Source organism: Arvicola amphibius, chromosome 9 (assembly GCF_903992535.2).
Source record: "Arvicola amphibius chromosome 9, mArvAmp1.2, whole genome shotgun sequence".
NCBI classification, from domain to species: domain Eukaryota; kingdom Metazoa; phylum Chordata; class Mammalia; order Rodentia; family Cricetidae; genus Arvicola; species Arvicola amphibius.
In genome coordinates, this window is record NC_052055.2 from 34,967,404 (window position 1) to 34,985,114 (window position 17,711).

At 49.2% G+C, this 17,711-nt stretch overlaps 3 protein-coding genes across 3 annotated transcripts in view; 2 read left to right on the forward strand and 1 right to left on the reverse strand.

Moving 5' to 3' along the window:
- Oplah (5-oxoprolinase, ATP-hydrolysing) overlaps nt 1-11,534 on the reverse strand; it is a 32,441-nt gene extending 20,907 nt beyond the window's left edge. The window contains exon 1 of the mRNA XM_038343300.2: nt 11,402-11,534. The gene's annotated coding sequence lies outside the window, so the exon portion shown is untranslated. The remainder of the gene's footprint in view (nt 1-11,401) is intronic.
- On the forward strand, nt 8,560-10,379 carry Exosc4 (exosome component 4). The gene is made up of 3 exons (XM_038343304.2): nt 8,560-8,799; nt 9,671-9,877; nt 9,975-10,379. Exons 1-3 carry the CDS (start codon nt 8,629-8,631, stop codon nt 10,332-10,334), a joined length of 738 nt encoding a protein of 245 aa, XP_038199232.1. The 5' UTR covers nt 8,560-8,628; the 3' UTR covers nt 10,335-10,379.
- Nucleotides 11,535-11,608: 74 nt separating the features above from the next.
- Nucleotides 11,609-15,103, forward strand: Gpaa1 (glycosylphosphatidylinositol anchor attachment 1). The gene is made up of 12 exons (XM_038343301.2): nt 11,609-11,817; nt 12,079-12,258; nt 12,342-12,453; nt 12,668-12,815; nt 12,894-12,995; nt 13,086-13,282; nt 13,356-13,552; nt 13,640-13,793; nt 13,963-14,058; nt 14,211-14,401; nt 14,494-14,664; nt 14,776-15,103. The coding sequence occupies exons 1-12, from the start codon at nt 11,744-11,746 to the stop codon at nt 15,017-15,019; spliced, it is 1,866 nt and encodes a 621-aa protein (XP_038199229.1). The 5' UTR covers nt 11,609-11,743; the 3' UTR covers nt 15,020-15,103.
- Nucleotides 15,104-17,711: the final 2,608 nt, after the last annotated feature.

The window sequence follows — 17,711 nt, forward strand, 5'->3', positions numbered from 1 at the left end:
CTTAGATGAAGAGAAACAGGCTAAATTATATTAAAAGAGCCAGTTAGCAACGAGCATAAGGCTGAGTGCCAGGCAGTGGTGACACACACCTTTAATCCCAGCACTCGGGAGGTAGAGGCAGGTGGATCTCTGTGAGTCTGAAACCAGCCTGGACTACAGAGTGAGTTCCAGGACAGGTTCCAAAGCTGCACAGAGAAACCCTGTCTCGAACTCCCCCAAAAAAGATAAGGCCAAGCACTCATAACTAATAAGTCTCCGTGTTATTAATTGGGAGCTTGGTTGGTGGCCTAAAAGAAAGCCCACTACAGAAGATATGAGACAGGTTATCTCCTGTAAGTTTGCTCTCAACAGTCTAACTTCCTTTCACCAGGCCCCACTCCTGAAAGGTCCCATAACCTCCCAGTAGCACCAAATTAGGGAGCAAGTCTTGCCGTCAACACATGGGCTTTTGAAGGATGTTCCAAATTGCAACATCTCGTGTTACTGCCACTACCCAACCTGTACAGCAGAGACCAAAGACCTCAGACTAACACTGTGTCACCTGCTCTTTCTGTGTTCCCTCTTCTAACACCTCTGTCCCAGGTCCCCAAACACCTTACCACCCACAAGACAGTGCTCTACATGGACAACCTACGTTATAGTCTGTGGCCTAGGACTCACTGTTTGTCTAATAGAATGGTGGCACAACCTGCTAAAGGTACATGGGACATTGTCTGCTGGGGTGCATCTGTGCTGCCCAAGGGAATTCGGGTTTCAGAGTCAGGTTAACTGTGAAGTTAAAAGATCAACTCTTTTCAGGTTGGGGGCCTGGCAAAGGGTTCATAGGGCCATATTTTAAAATATTTTTATTAAAAATATGTTTTGCCTGATGTGGTAACACATGCCTTTAGTCACAGAACTTGAGAGGCAGATATGGGTGGATCTCTGTGAGTTCAAAGCCAGTCTAGTCTACAAAGCCATTTCCTGTCTGGGGATGAGGGCACATGCCTTCACTCCCGACTCTTGTGAGGAAGGCAGAGGCAGGCAGATCACTGTGAATTAGAAGCCAGCCTTAGTCTCCTTATGGAGTTAGAGTTATACAGTGAGCCCCTGTCTGGAGACAAGAAAATCTGAGACAATATTTCAAGTATCTCAGCTTGGATTTGAATTCATTAAGTAACCAGTGATGACCTTGAACTTCTGCTCCTTCTTCAAGGAACCATCTGCAGATCATGGGATCCTGCTTCATGAGGTTATATTGGGGTGCACTTAGTTTGGACTCAATGAGACCAGTCGCTTCTTGATAAACTGCTGCTCTGCTTGTTTTGATGGGGAAATAGCATCTAAGAACACAGCTTCCTTCTTCTGGCGCAAGTTATAACATGAAGGGCTGATGAGACTGGCTAATGGGTACTGGTAATTCAAGAAGAATGGAGGATTAGTCACAAACAAGAAAACCCAGGATGCCCTTAAATCACTTGACTGGTATGTACAATGTGTGAAAGAAATCCGTCACCAGGTTTCTTCCAATTTAACAAAGTCCTAAACACAGAATATTTTACCTGTAAGAGCTTCTACCTGGACACAACCAACTTATACAGCCTTCAGCTTGGCTTTTCTTTAATTTTTTAAAGATCCATTTGTTTATTCATATGCATGCTTTGCCTAAGTGTATGAATGTGCACCACGTGCATGCCCAGTGCCCAGGGAGGTCAGAAGAGGGTGTTGGATCCCCTAGAACTGGAGGTGAGGATGGTTGAGAGCCACCATGTGGGTTCTGGGATTCAAACCCAAGTCTTCTGCAAGAGCAGCAATTATCCTTTACCAGTGAGTCATCTCTCCAGCCCTAAACATCAGCTTTTTAACATGTGGTCGTGTCTGATTTCACTGAAGTCCTGTTTCTAAACACACACACACACACACACACACACACAGAGAGAGAGACACACACCCCATGCACACTTTGTACACACACACATCATACCTTGTCAACAAAGCTGCCTGAGATGCATAACTTTGTTATGAAGTGCAGTGTTTCCCTTTGACTCAGAAACATTTTGTAAAGTATAATACTTAATTACAGAAAATAAGAATTTTAGTGTTTGGCTATCATCATCCCTCAGCATGGAAGCAAAAATTAGTCTGTCTTTGGTTTGGATTGTGTTAGAATGTTTAATTTTATTTTTTCCTTTTTCCATTATTCATGTGTGTTGTATATTTGTGTATGTATGTTACAGTGTGGGTATACATGTACATGTCTATGCATACATATAGAGACCATAGGTTGACGTCAGGAATCATTTTTGATTGCTCTTCCACGTTATTCACTGAAGCAGGGTCTCATGGGATCTCTCAATCAAACCCAGAGTTCAGCAATCTTGCTAGTCTTGCTAACCTACTCTACAGAGTCCTTGTCCCCTTCTGGGTAGAACAGCAGGCAGGTTGCCACATCCATCCAGCACTTAGATGGGTTTCCTGGGATCTGACCTTGCAACAAGTACTTAGCACCTGGGCCATCACCTCAACTGTACTGGCTGGTTTTGTGTGTCAATTTGACACAAGCTAGAGTCATAAGGAGCCTCAGCTGAGGAAATGTCTCCTTGAGACCCAGCTGTAAGGCATTTTCTCATTTAGTGATCAATTGGGGAAGGCCCAGCCCATAGTAGCTGGTGCCATCCCTGAGCTGCTGGTCCTGGCTTCTATAAGGTGGATTGAGCAAGCCAGTAAGCAGTACCCCTCTATGGTCTCTGTATCAACTCCTGCCTCTGGGATCTTGCTCTGTTTGAGTTCCTGTCCTGACGTCCTTCAGTGAAGAACAGCAATGCTGAAGGGTAAGCCTAATAAACCTTTTCTTCCCAACCTGCTTTTGGTCATGGTTTTTCATTGAAGCAATAGGAACCCTATCTAAAACATCAACCCAGGATGGTTTTTGGTTTTTCTGTAGTTTCAGTGTGCACGCATATGCATGTACACACACTCATATGCCATGGCACAGCATACATACGGAGGTCAAAGGACAATACTCAGGAGTCTGTTCTCTCCTACCACTTGGGTCCCAGGTATTGAACTCAGTTCATCAGTGTTGGCCACCTGCCACACAGAAGGTGGTCACTTAGCCTTTTGAGACAAATCCTAAACTAGGGTCAAGATATGCTAATGTTGCTCTTCAGTCTATGTGATAGAGTAGCCATAGTTGTGGAAGTAATCAAAGTCCCACTTCCCAGGAAACAGAATGCTAATGAACTTGCCCCTTAGTTTACCTTTCGATAGAAAAGCTGTTTGGACGGGTGATCTTCAGGATTTGAATGAACTCTGAGACTCCCCCCTGATACTGCCGTGTGAACTGTGCCTCAATTATTCCCACACCTCCACTTTGGTTCGAGAAATAATTTACGTTGGGGATGGACCCCGACACCACAGCTACACATAGAGAAAAGCTGGGCTCAGGTGGGGCATGCACTCTGATGGAGGTGAACCAGCAGCCCAGAAACTCCAGGCGTTTAGTACATAAGGTGAATGAAGAGGCAGGGAGTAGTCTCTGTAAGGAAGCAGTCTCAGGATGGGAAGAAGGGAGTTAGCAAGAGTGGAGGGAAGTAACCGGATACTGGGGATGTATGATCATAATTCATTGTATAAATGTATGAAACTATACCAAAAAGAAAGAATAAATATTAGGGTCACCTCAGCTATAGAGCAAGTTTGAGGCCACCACGGGCTACATGAAACCCTGTCTCACACGCCAAAAGAGATAACGATCAAATGTTTTAGAAGGAAAATTAAGTTACTTTCTCTGTGTAGAAGGTGACATCATAATTGTCTTCAGAGGTTGTCAGCGCATACATTTAAAAAGGGTAGGGGAATGTGGTACATTAGGCAGTTAGATTGCATTGGGTTTTGTTTTATTTTACAACATATTTGTCAACCTTAAATGTTTATTTTTATTTATTTTATGTGCACTGGTGTTCTGTCTGCATGTATGTCTGCCTGAGAATGTTAGAGCCCCTGGAACTGGAGTCACAGACAGTTGTGAGCTGCCATTGTGAGTACTGGGAACTGAACCCAGGTCCTTTGCAAGAGCAGCTAGTGCTCTTAACCGCTGAGCCATCTCTCCAGCCCTGGTCAACTTTAAATTTTTTTACTGCATGTTGGATTTTATTTGCTTAATTCTGGATCTACAACTCTTAACTCTCCCTAATCTCAGAGGGTCTGGTTTAAAAAAAAAAAAAAGAGTCCACACAGCAGGCCTGAGAAAACTCATCAGGATGTGCAAGGCTGCTGGTGTCTGGGCACGCAGTTTTGGTGAGATGCCCACCACTTCCTGGTAAGAGTGGCTTGCTGTGACTCAACTGTTTGTACAGCTCCTGCGGAACAGCAGCCTTCTGTCTGGGAGTGGGGAATCTGAGTGCCTGCCAGCAGAGCGTGCCTGTGCAGCTGTGCACTAAAACCCCAACTGTGTCTCCGTGGACCTCCCCGGCAGAAAGCATCTCAACACGTGCTGTCCCAACTTGTTGGGGGGATGATGTGTCAGCATGAGTCCATCCGAGAGGATGCTGGAAGCTCGCACCTAGATTCTTTAAGACTCCATGAACTTCTCCCCTTCGCTGGCTGTGATTTAAATCTAAGTGCCCTCAGCCAGGAGGAGTGCAGTTATCTCCTGAGTTCTGAGACCTCCCAGCAAACTGCATCCTTAACACAGACCTCAAATCTGTATAAGTGTTAGGACCCATGGTGGTTAATTTTGATCGTCAACTCGGTTAGATTTAGAAAAACCTATATTGGGGCCTAGAGAGATGAGAGTTAAAAGTACTGGCTGCTCTTGCAGACGACCAGAGTTCAGTTTCCAGCACCCACACTTGGTGGCCACAACTGTCTGTAACTCCAGCTCCAGGGGAACCAATATCCTCTTCTGGCCTTTATGGGCACTCTCAAGACATCAGGGCATGCATACACACACACACACACACACACACAGAGAGAGAGAGAGAGAGAGAGAGAGAGAGAGAGAGAGAGAGAGAGAGAGAGAGACAGAGAGGACAGAGACACACAGAGAGACAGAGAGACAGAAAGAGACAGAGATAAAAATATAAAAATCTCTTTTAAAAAAATCAAAGTAATCAGCAGAGGCACACTTTCAGGAGTGCTTCTGACGAGCATTTCCAGACAGGATTACTGAAAAAGAAAGATTCACCCTGAAATGGGTACCCCTTCCCATGGGCTGGGGCCCCAAACAGAAAGAGAAAAAAGGAAGAAGTCAGATGAGTACTGGCAATTTTGTTTCTCTGCTCTTTGGCCACCTGCTCCTGCCACATGAACTCCACTACACCTTCCTGCCATGATAGACATCATCCTTTCAAACTGAGTCAAGGTAAAGCTTCCTTCCAAATCTGCTTTTTGTCAGGCATTAGATTATAGCAACAAGAAACTTGATAAGGTCCCTGAATCCTCGATCTATCCAGGTGTATGTTCTACAGCTAGTGTATGGGGTCAAAGCCAGAGGGGGGTAGGGAAGTGGCCTCAGACCCTGAACCTGATGAGGCCAGGTTGAGGTCCTTGTTCCTAAGGGGCGGAAGGACACTCTTAGTAGGAGACGTGGTGAGCTGGAAGCAGCAGCAGCAGCCACGTACCTCCTCTGGCTTCCTTAGGCTGAAGATCAGCATCATTCTGGCTGTTCCAAGTTGCTGAGGCTGGCACCACCCAGTGGGGTAGGCCTTTGGACTTGCTGACGCAATTCAGTATAGCCAACTGTGGTAAGGACCAGCAGTACACAAGAAAAACAACCCCAACCCAACAGGGACAGCAGGTGCTGGGGCCACCCAGGTAGGAAGACCTGGGCTACTGGACAAGGGAGTGGCTTAGTCTAGCTGCTGAGGATCAAGGCTGAAGATGGCTCAGCCAAGCTGCATCAGCAGGGACTGACTCTTATAACTGGTGCCCAGCCATCACGAAAGCACAACCATTGTGATGCAGGTATTGGAACTGTTAGTATTAGGGTCTCTTAGACTATTTTTCCACCCTGACACAGTATATCCAGTCTGCTGTCTTGTAGAAAAAATGTTGACAGTTCTCTCATTGAGGTGTGGGATCCAAGTCCCCCACACTGGTTTTGTGTGTCTTGGAAAGTTTATCTTTGGGACCCATCCATCCTCTCTTCACACTACTATACATACTCAGCTCACTGTTTTAATTTTTAAGGTTGGGTAGTGACATGCATTTCTTTATGCACTAACGGGGGCTGTATGATGGGGAGCTGCAGGTGAAAAGGGTGAGCTCCTTGCTAATGATGATGACCACTCTGAAACAGATACCATGAGGAGAGGTGCTGGATGTGGGCGGGGGGAGAGGCTCTCTCTTTCCTTTCTGTAGACACAGCATCCTTTCTATTGGACTGGACTGACATAAGAGATTGAAACATACAGAGCGAGAAATGCAAGAATAACAAGACTGTTAGATCAGAGATCTCTACCTGCTCTAGTTCCCAGAAATTGGGCCATGCTCCCTGCAGTCTCTCTAGGGACAGAGAGTTGATAAAAAACCTGCTACAGCCCTGCAACTCTCAAGAGTTCTTTCCCTCCTGTTCCCAAACATAAGACATGAGTTATTGCTAGACTTGGTTTTACATTTTATTATCTGGGGGATGGGCAGTGAATGTACCTGCCACAGTGTAGGCATGAGGTCATTAGATGACAACCTCTATAAGTAGTAGTTCTCTCTCCACCATATGGATCCTGCTGATTTTTATTTTATTTTATTTTATTTGAGACAGGGTTTTTCTATGTAGCCCTGGCTGTCCTAGAACCCACTCTGTAGACCAGGCTGGCCTCAAACTCACAAAAACCTGCCTGCTTTCGCCTCCCAAGTGCTGGGACTAAAGGCTTTTGCCAGCACACCTGGCTGGTGTGATGTTCTAACCCTAACCCTTGGGAACTGAATGTTCTTTCCCTTCAGGGCCCCTGTCATACTGTACATGGACATAAGTCATTGGATAAAGACACTCTCATCAAGTCTGACAACCTAAGTTCAATCTTCAGAACCCATATAAAGGTGAAAGAAAAAATTGATTCCACAAAGTTCTCTTCTCACCTGAATGAACATGAATAACTAAGAATTTTTCTCTAATTGCCAGGTGTGGTGGAGCACTAAGCACACAGAGGCAGCAGGATCTCTGGCTTCTAAGCCAGCTGGGAGTACAGCAAGACATCATCTTGAAACACACATGCACACCACAAACAACCACCACAACATTATTTACTCTGGGTGAGAAAAGAAGATAACGTACTTAGAATCCAGACTCACGAGGTCCTCACTAGGAACAGCGTCCCTTAATTACAAGCCCCTGGGACACATCAGGCAGTATGAGAGGACATGGTAGGGATATAATCTGCTCTATCTACCCCATGGGTATGAAGCAGACAACAAAAACATTAACTCCAAGATGGATGTTGTGGCAGGAACTATAATCACAGTACTAGGAAGGCTCTGGTAGGAGGACTTATCAGTTCAAGGCCAACTGAAATACATAAAAGCTCAAAAAAGCAACAATTATAACATAAAACAACCTGAGATTCATATCAACATTCCAAAAAGCAACAACACAACCGCAGGACTATTTGGGTTTCTTTATTCTGAGTAAAAACACTCCAAAGAAAGTGAATACTAGACGATCCTATCTTAAAAACTAATTAGAACTCCAGAAGCTGAAGCTGCTAAAAAGCTGCTATACAGCTGCACATTCAATTGTGGGCGTTTTGTGCTTGCAGTCATGAGATGGAGAAAACTTGCTGGCCATGGTAAGGGAGGGAAAGTTATGGATTTAATCAAGCAAATGAAAAAAAACCTGAAAACTAAAAACTGCTCCACAAAGAAAATAATGACGTGTATAACAAAAAATTATGCTTGGCCAGGCGGTGGTGGCTCACACCTTTAATCCCAGACTCGGAAGGCAGAAGCAGGCAGATCTCTGCAAATTTGAAGGCAGCCTGGTCTACAGAGTGAGTTCCATGACAGCCTGGAGAGAAATCCTGTCTCGAAAAAGAAACAAACAAACAAAAAACAACCACACACACACACACACACACACGTGCTTAAACTGACCACTGTAAAAAAACTACACGGTTGAAAAGCCAAAAGATGCAAGGACCCAGGTTCGATTTCCAGCACTCATACAGTGGCTCACAACTGCTTGTAACTCCTGTTCTAGGGAACCTGATGCCTTCTGACCTCCACGGGAGGAGTCACATAAATGGAGAACAGACATAAATGCAAGTAAAAACTTTCATACAATAAAAATATATGCAATTAAAAAATAAAAGAAAGGCCAAAAACTGTCTCCGCTGGGATGAGAGCCTCCAACAAACCAAAGATGTCCGGAAGGAGAAGCCCGTCTTCAGGGCCTTCCCCCTTCGCCGACTCTGGAAGAGCTGCAAAAACGGCTCGGTTCCGGCCTTAGGTTTCCAGGCCCAGAACGACCTAACCGGACGTCTAGAAAACCGACGCTGCCGCGATCCGTAGCTGTATCGAACCGGAAGGGAAGAAGTTCAACGGAAGTTGTTCACCGAGCCCGAAAAAGGAACGGACCGCCGGAAGCCGCAGGTGCTAGAGGCCCGAGTCGCTAGCGTTGTGATCTCAAAGGCGGAGGGAGGAGCGTACAACATGGCCGGGCTGGAGCTGCTCTCCGATCAGGGATACCGGATAGACGGTCGGCGCGCGGGGGAGCTGCGCAAGATCCAAGCGCGTATGGGTGTGTTTGCGCAGGCTGACGGCTCGGCTTACATCGAGCAGGGCAATACCAAGGCGTTGGCGGTAGTCTATGGGCCTCACGAGGCGAGTAAGCGGCCGGGCATGGGGCTCGGGGCTGCACGTTGCGGGAGTAGACCTAAACCTTACGGTTTAACTCCTCCCTGCAATGGGTCCTCATCATCTCCGAGGTGCCTCAGCGGCCTGGAGAAGCTCCACTCACTCCCTCTTCTCTCAGCTTAATTACTATTCTGACGTCTTGGCGGGAAAAAAAACTCCCAGGCACCTACAACACTCTCCCTTACCTTTCTGCATTTACTAATTACATCAACTTTACTGAGTCATCGGCGTTGCTTGTTTCTCTACTGGAACATAAACTCCCAAGACAGGGACTTTCGATGAAATTGTCTGCCTTTATTGCTGTCTCAGTTCTGTATCGGACCAGCAAAACACGCACATCGCACAGTTTGATTAGCATTTGAGAGCTCATTCTAGGCGGAAGCCAGGATGATGGTCAGGTATATAACACATCTGGGCCGACGATTGGTAGGGAGGGGAGCAACAGATCAAATAAAGTTGAGAGGTTACCAAAGGGGTGAGGACCCAGGGACACTTGAGATTTTTTTTTTTTTTTTTTAACATGTAATGGAGAACCTCTGGAAGGTAAGTAAAATGTTAGTTGGTAGGTGACACGGATCAGATGTTTGTAAGTGCAGTGGCCATAATAGGAATAATTTGGGACGAAATGAAGCAACTGTTGAACAAAGAGTTGCCTGCCAAAAGCGACATACGGCTTAGACTGAAAATCCTCCCTCCAGCTAGGACTTGGAAGCAGAGTAGCAGCTGCTTTCTGAAGCACACGAGAGAGAGGAAGAGAAGCAAGAAGGTTGAGTCATTCAGAGTGGATTGAGTGTGACCCAGGAAGTAGGCCTGGCTCATGCGTTCTTTTCTCCTCCAGATCCGAGGCTCCCGGTCTCGAGCCTTACCTGACCGGGCCCTAGTGAACTGTCAGTATAGTTCAGCAACCTTCAGCACAGGTGAGCGCAAGCGAAGGCCCCATGGGGACCGGAAGTCTTGTGAGATGGGGCTGCAATTACGTCAGACCTTCGAGGCAGCCATCCTCACACAGCTGCACCCACGCTCTCAGATTGACATCTATGTGCAGGTGAGTTACCTGCAGCCTCAACCCCCCCTGCAAGGGGAGGGGCTCAGAGATATGAGGTGGGTTGAGATGTGGGTCTAAGGTCCTGATGCCCCTGCAGGTGTTACAAGCAGATGGTGGAACCTATGCAGCATGCGTGAATGCAGCTACGCTAGCAGTGATGGATGCTGGGATACCCATGCGGGACTTTGTATGTGCCTGTTCAGCTGGCTTTGTTGATGGCACAGCCCTAGCGGACCTCAGCCATGTGGAGGAAGCAGCTGGAGGGCCCCAGCTAGCCCTGGCCCTGCTGCCAGCCTCGGGCCAGATTGCACTGCTTGAAATGGATTCGAGGCTACATGAAGACCACTTGGAACAAGTGCTGGAGGCTGCTGCCCAGGCAGCCCGAGACGTGCACACTCTGCTGGATCGTGTAGTCCGGCAGCATGTGCAGGAGGCCTCTGTCTTACTGGGGGACTGAGTGCCAACCACCCCATCCAGAATAAAAGCCTGTTTCTCTGCTGAACACACCTTACTGTACAGCTCAGAGCCCCACAGAGCAGAGTGTGCACTGCTGTCCCTAAGTGGAGAGAACATCTGTGCTAGGATGAGCAAGAGTGCCCAAGCCCTCACGCTAAGGGATGTGTATATTCACACAGCCCATCTGGGACCTGAGCACCAGGCTGAAGTGGAACACGACTGGCTGTGGTTGCCCATCATAGAGACGGAAGGCTAGACTAATGCAGCAGTTTTTGATATGTCAGTTTCAAACCCTTTGGTTGTCAAATATCAGATATCCTGCATATCAGATATCTACGTTACAAATCATAACTAGCAAAATTATGATTATGAAGTAGCAACAAAATAATTTTATGGTTGGGGTCATCATAACATGAGAAACTGTATTAAAGGGTTGAAGCATTAGGAAGGCTGAAAACCACTGGCCTGATGTCTCCTTTCCTCAGGAATCTCCTTGGGCCTTTTCTGCCACTTACCTTGGACTCTGAAAGGTTAACAAGCCCTTTCTGCCTCTTTGGCATCTGTCCTTAGCTGTGACCCTTACCTCTGCACCCTTCTAGATAAACTGCCTTCATTCACCCCTCCATCCTCTGACCTCTAACTGATCCGCCATGCCAATGCCTCATGGTTGGACAAAAACTATAAGCTTTCCAGTTTGTAATCCACTCCCTTCCCTGTGGCCAGTGGTAGGTATACCATCTTTCCAGTACCCTTATCTGACATTGATGACCTTGATTCTGTGTCCACCACTTAGGTGAGCCCACTGTCGTCGTCCCCTTCCCCCAAGATGGTTTCTCTGTAGCTTTGGAGCCTATCCTGGAACTCGCTCTGTAGACCAGGCTGGCCTCGAACTCACAGAGATCCCCCTGCCTCTGCTTCCCGAGTGCTGGGAATGAAGGCGTGCGCCACCATTGCCCGGCAAACCATAGGACTGGTTCGAAGCCTGACAGTTCACGTGGGGCCCTTCTGTCATAGAACACAGTCATCCACATTTGAGTTATCTTTCCGTCGCTCGAGTTCTCCACCCACCTGCGTTACACAACGTCTTCTCAGACTCCTGAGATAGCACACTATTGCTGCTCTATCTTCAGCTCCGCCAGGGTCCTGCCCTTCCAGAGGCTGCTCACCAGCTGGTCCACAGCCCCCGGTTCCAGTTCCGCCCCGTGCCGTGACCACATCCTGTAGCTGTCCGGCCTTCTGCAGTTTGGACATGCGCAAAGCGTGGTTCCCAGCGGTTTCACCCACTACCCTGCGTAGTGGCGTGACGGATCCTGGGACCGGAAGTAGACTTGCACGGGGCGCCGGGTCTGACGGGAACCGTGCGCGCTCGGAGGTCTCCGGTGGCGGCCAGAGCGGAGCCCCCGCCCCACCATGGGTCTCCTGTCGGACCCGGTGCGCCGGCGCGCGCTCGCCCGCTTCGTCTTGCGCCTCAACACTCCGCTCTGGTGAGGGCGGGCCAGGGGGCGGGACTCGCGGGAACCTGATCTGTTGAGGGTCCGCTCGCGGCTACTCTAGGGGCCAGCCGCTCTATGCAGGCATCGCTCAGACCCTGAGCTCTGAACTCTGGTCCCGATCCATCCCTGCTACAGCGGCTCGGGGTCTTAATGGCTCGGACCATGCGGTCGACCCCCTGGGAAAGTGATGGGAGCCACGAGCGGGCGTCCCAGGTCGGGCTAATTCTGGCGTCTCTCTGTGCTCTCTCTCAGCGTGCTGAGCTACGTGGCTGGCATCGCCTGGTTTTTGGCGCTGGCTTTCCCGCCGCTAACCCAGCGCACTTACATGTCAGAGAACGCCATGGGCTCCACCATGGTGGAGGAACAGTTTGTAGGTGGAGACCGCGCCCGGAACTTTGCTCGGGATTTCGCTGCCCACCGTAGGAAGTCGGGGTGAGTGCCTAGTAGAGGGCTGGGGACTTCAGGGGCAGCCGAGACCAGGGAGCTCTGCTTAGAAGCTATCTTTGTGTCTCCAGGTCTCTGCCAGTGGCCTGGCTGGAGCGATCGATGCGATCCGTAGGGCTGGAGGTCTACACTCAGAACTTCTACCGCAAACTGCCCTTCCCGGATGAGACCCACGAGCGCTATGTATTGAGGGAAAGGGGTGTGCTCGGGAGAAAAGCACTTTAGAGAGGTGGCCTGGGCCGGGTGTCTTGTTGAAGTACCCTGCAACCAAGAAACTAAGTGGGAGGGATGGTCTGAAAACCTCTGGTGGTGAGCATTGTGGTGCCAGGAAAGAAGGCAGGCTTCAGCCTCTTCCGTGTAGGGTCTACTGAGCCTTTCCCACCAACACTTTGTGCAGATGGTGTCAGGTACCAATGTGTATGGCATCCTGCGGGCCCCACGTGCTGCCAGTACCGAGTCCCTGGTACTTACTGTGCCCTGTGGTCCAGACTCTACAAATAGCCAAGCTGTGGGGCTGCTGTTGGCACTTGCTGCCCATTTCCGAGGTGAGGCCCTGGGACTCTCTGATCAGGGAGCGTTTGACCAATGTCCCAGGCCCTGCTGACCCTGCCTTTGGATTCTAGGGCAGATCTACTGGGCCAAAGATATAATCTTCCTGGTAACAGAGCATGATCTTCTGGGCACTGAGGCTTGGCTTGAAGCCTACCATGACATTAATGTTACAGGTAAGGGTTGCTGTAGTCCGGCTCCTGTCTCTCTCGATGTCAACTATCCTCACTAGTGCCCCCTCTAGTGCTCATTGCTTGCTCCTACAGGCATACAGTCGTCTCCCCTGCAGGGAAGGGCTGGAGCCATTCAGGCGGCTGTGGCCCTGGAACTGAGCAGTGATGTGGTCACCAGCCTGGATGTGACTGTGGAGGGGCTCAATGGTCAGCTGCCCAACCTTGACCTGCTCAACCTCTTCCAGACCTTCTGCCAGAAAGGGGGGCTGTTATGTACACTCCAGGGCAAGGTGGGACCACCTGCTTGGGAGCATGGGGCCTGTGGTAAGGGGTGACTCTGATCCTGTGCCCATGCCTCCAAAGCTGCAGCCCCAGGACTGGACATCACTCGAAGGGCCATTGCAGGGTCTGCAGACCCTGCTACTCATGGTTCTGCGGCAGGCCTCTGGCCGGCCCCATGGTCCCCATGGCCTTTTCCTGAGGTACAGAGTGGAGGCCCTGACCCTGCGTGGCATCAATAGCTTCCGTCAATACAAGTATGATTTGGTGGCAGTGGGCAAGTAAGTCTCTGGACCCCTCTCCATGTTGAAGGCAGAGTCTAGCTGGGGTGAGGATGGCTGATCCTGACCTGGCTGTTCTCCTCACAGGGCTCTGGAGGGCATGTTCCGCAAACTCAACCACCTCTTGGAGCGCCTGCATCAGTCGTTCTTCTTCTACCTGCTGCCAGCCCTCTCCCGCTTCGTCTCCATTGGCCTCTACATGCCTGCCGCTGGCTTCCTGCTCCTGGTCCTTGGACTCAAGATATCCTCTACCCTCATTCTCTCTGCTCACTTGTGGCCAGCCTCAAATCCCTCTAACTATGAGCTGGGGATAGTCCTTCAACCTGCTATGGGGGTGGGGAAGTAAGCCAGTGATCTCCCATCTAGCAAATCCCATCCAGTGTCTTGTTGGGGTCCTTGACTTGGTCCATGCCCTGGAGCTGTGGATGCAGTTACATGAGTCAGGAATGAACCCTGAGGAAGCTGGGAAGGCTCCTGGCCCTGGGTCCCCACCCTTGGCAGCACAGGTAATATTATACTCCATTGCTGTGACAGTGGGTTTCTGAAGTCCCTAGCAGTGCTTTCTGTTACCACATGGCCTCGGCTGGAGGGTTCCCACAAGTCCTTAAGGGGCTCCCCTATGCTTTTGGCTAACTCCAAGTTCCCATGTGCTCTGCAGGGTGTGGGCCTGGCCTCACTTATGGCACCCCTACTGATCTCTCAGGCCATGGGTTTGGCCCTCTATGTCCTACCTGTGCTGGGCCAACATGTAGCTACTCAGCATTTTCCAGTGGCTGAAGCTGAGGCTGTCGTGTTGACGCTGCTAGCGATTTATGTGGCTGGCCTAGCCCTTCCACACAACACCCACCGGTGAGCAGCTGGACTGGACAGAGGGAGGTGTGCGCCCCCCCCCCCCATACTTAGATGGCTTCTGGACTACCCTTGAACTTCTCACCTTGTAGAGTGGTCAGCTCACAGGTCCCAGACAGGGGCTGGATGGCACTGAAGCTGGTGGCCCTGATCTACCTAGCCCTACAGCTGGGTTGCATCGCGCTCACTAATTTCTCCCTGGGCTTCCTGCTGGCCGCCACCATGGTCCCCACTGCTGCACTCACCAAGCCCCATGGACCCCGGTATGTGCTGATCAACTTCTTCTCTACCAGAACCTATACCCCTCATCATAGCTAACCCTCAGTTCTTGGCTTTCGCCATGGTACATACTTAAATGTTGCCCTTCCTCCCAGGCTGCTCTATGCTGCCCTGCTGGTGGTGACAAGCCCAGCAGTCACACTCCTTGGTAGTTTGTTCCTGTGGCGGGAACTGCAGGAGGTACCACTGTCTCTGGCAGAGGGCTGGCAGCTCTTCTTGACGGCACTGGCCCAGGGCGTGCTGGAGCACTACACCTATGGCGCCCTCCTCTTCCCAATACTGGCCTTGGGTCTGTATCCCTGCTGGCTGCTTTTCTGGAATGTTCTCTTCTGGAAGTAAGATCTCTGGAGCAGAGATCCCCAATGCCTCCATTCTACCTCCTCCCTGGGAAATAAACAAGATCTCTGTTTGTGTTCTTTGGGACCCTGGCCCTTTGTCTCCTCAGACCCTAGCAGTTAGCTAGGCATTCCTCCTCAGCTCTCTGGAGGAGCCACCCCGGTGCTTCTCTCCTGATGGCTAGAGGGGGAGCCTGGCGCCATCAGCATCTAGAGGAGAGCCTCAAGTGCAAAGCCACCCCCCAACACACACACACAGTCCTGCAGGGTGGGTGCCCAGGTACCAGGGCAGTGCTCCTCAGTGCTGTGCTAGAAATAATTTGTGGTGTGAGATAATTTGCAGCCAGGGTTTGAGGGTCTAACAGGAACTGAGGCACCCAGAGACCACACTACACCATCTTTGGTCTGCGTTAAGAAGACGAGCTGGAGGCTTGGGGTTTAGGCCATGTTTCTAGCCAAGGCTAGAATTTTAGTGTGGGCTGTATATGGAGTAGGAGGAACACCAAGCTCCACTTACTTATACTAGCACAAGCCAAGGTGAGGTGCCCACTAGAGGCAGAACTCGAAGTCTGGCTAGTACCCAGAAACAATAGACTAAGGTCAGCACAGAAGGCGGCAGGTTGTGACAGAATCCTGAGAAGGAACTATGGTACCTTTTGCGGAAGAAGGAAAGAAGTATGGCTCTTAGTGATGTCAGGACCGTGTCGGAAACTGGGGCCTAACACAACTGCTCTGCCCAGGAAGGCTGTAGAGTCCACTTAGGACCCTCCTCTTAGACGCCTCTCTGATGGGGCCCGTCTTCTCATTGGTTCCTTTTGGCCTTGGGAGGTACATGTGATTCTCAAATTCTTTTTCACTTGGAGCCAAAGCTCAGTAGGTAAAGGCAACTGCTGCTAGTCTGACAACCTGACTTTGATCCTAGGGACCCACATGGTGTAAAGAGGGCCTCTGACCATTCATGCACATGCATTTAGCTATATACACAAAAAATTTTTTAAATAATTTTTTAAAGTTTCTTTAGGGAGAAGATAATGGAAGGGAAACTGCAGTCAGGATGTAATGTATGCGAGAATAAATAAAAAATAAAAATTTCTTTGGGATCCCCTGTGGACACCATTGATCTACCTTGGTAGGAGCCTATGGATTACACATGGAGGGAATGTGTGAGAGCCCATTGTGGCAAGTAGCCTTGTAATTGAGTCCAGTCTCTTACCCTTGAGGCCCTTCTCCAACCCTGCTTGCTTCCTGTCTCTGCCCTCGGGAGTGCTACATCCTGGGTACATTGTAGGCCTTGCTCTGTGTAGTTACCTAGGAAACCTTGTCTGTGTGCCTTTTGTCTTCGAACTGTCATCTGGTACAAAATTCCCCTCCCTGCATTTTGACTGGTTTTGGCCTCAGCTGTCTTTAACAGAATGTTAGCAGTCACTTAAAACACAACATATATTTGTTTAGGGAACATACACAGGAAGAAAGCTAAACCATCATTTCACATGCGTTCTGAACATATCTAGATTGTTTCTCATCCACATGAATGTTGAAAAGGAACAGCAGAATAAACGTTTGTTTGGGAGGTATAGATTTGTCGTGATTTTCACTAATGTATACATTTTCCCCCAAAATGTGAGGTAACTTGGCATGGTGACATGACTCCAATAATCTTAACCCTCTTCTGGGCAAAAGCAGAGCGACCATGTGAGGCCAAACAATAGGGAAAGCAGTGGGGTGGGTAAGATGGTATATTCATATGGTCCTACCTACTTGGAAGGCCTTGATGCAAGTGGATTACAAGAGTCTTGTAGTTTGAGGCAAGTTTGGGCAACATAGGAAAACACTCAAAACATGTCATGCCTGTAATCAATCCTAGCACACATCCTGAGGCTGGAGTATTCTGAGCCTGGCCTGTGTCTGTGACACACATAAAGGATATAAAGGTATAATTGAGACGTGACAGGAAGAGGTGTAAAGTCCTAGATGTGTCCTTTTGGGGCTGGCACAGTTGTACTTGCCCCTTGACATTCCATTTTGCCTTTTTTTGTTTTTGTTTTTGTTTTTGTTTTGCTTTGTTTTTCGAGACAGGGTTTCACTGTGGCTTTGGAGCCTGTCCTGGAACTATCTCTTGTACACCAGGCTAGCCTCGAACTCACAGAGATCCGCCTGCCTCTGCCTCCCAAGTTCTGGGATTAAAGGCGTGCGCCACCACCGCCCGGCCCACTTGCCTTTCTTAATCATAGAATCCAAGTTGGATGTTACCAGATCGCCCTGAATGAAACTTCTAGGCCTACTCAGTAGGCACAGCCATGGTGTGTTGTGGCTAGAGGGGTGGAAATACGGGCACCTTCAGAGAAGAGTCTTCCCCAGAAAGGCCGCTCTTTGGCCCACTTTTGCCTTCTGAAGTTACAGTTGGAACACAAGTTTGAAAGTCAAGACTTAGCACACTACTGGGGTGGAGGTGGGAGTGGTGGGTGACAGCAGGGGTGCTCTGGATTGCTGAACAAGGCCTAACTTGAGGAGAGGAACAAATTCTATCTTGTATGTGGTGATTCCTAACAGTAAGTCATTATCACTTAGCAGGAAGTGCAGTTTATTTCAAGACCCATAGGGTGCAAGCTCAGTAAGTTTAGAAGTATTGGGTGTTGGGGATGATAATAGGATAAGGAAAGCTTAGCTCTGGTGTTCCCCTATATTGAGGACAGAGA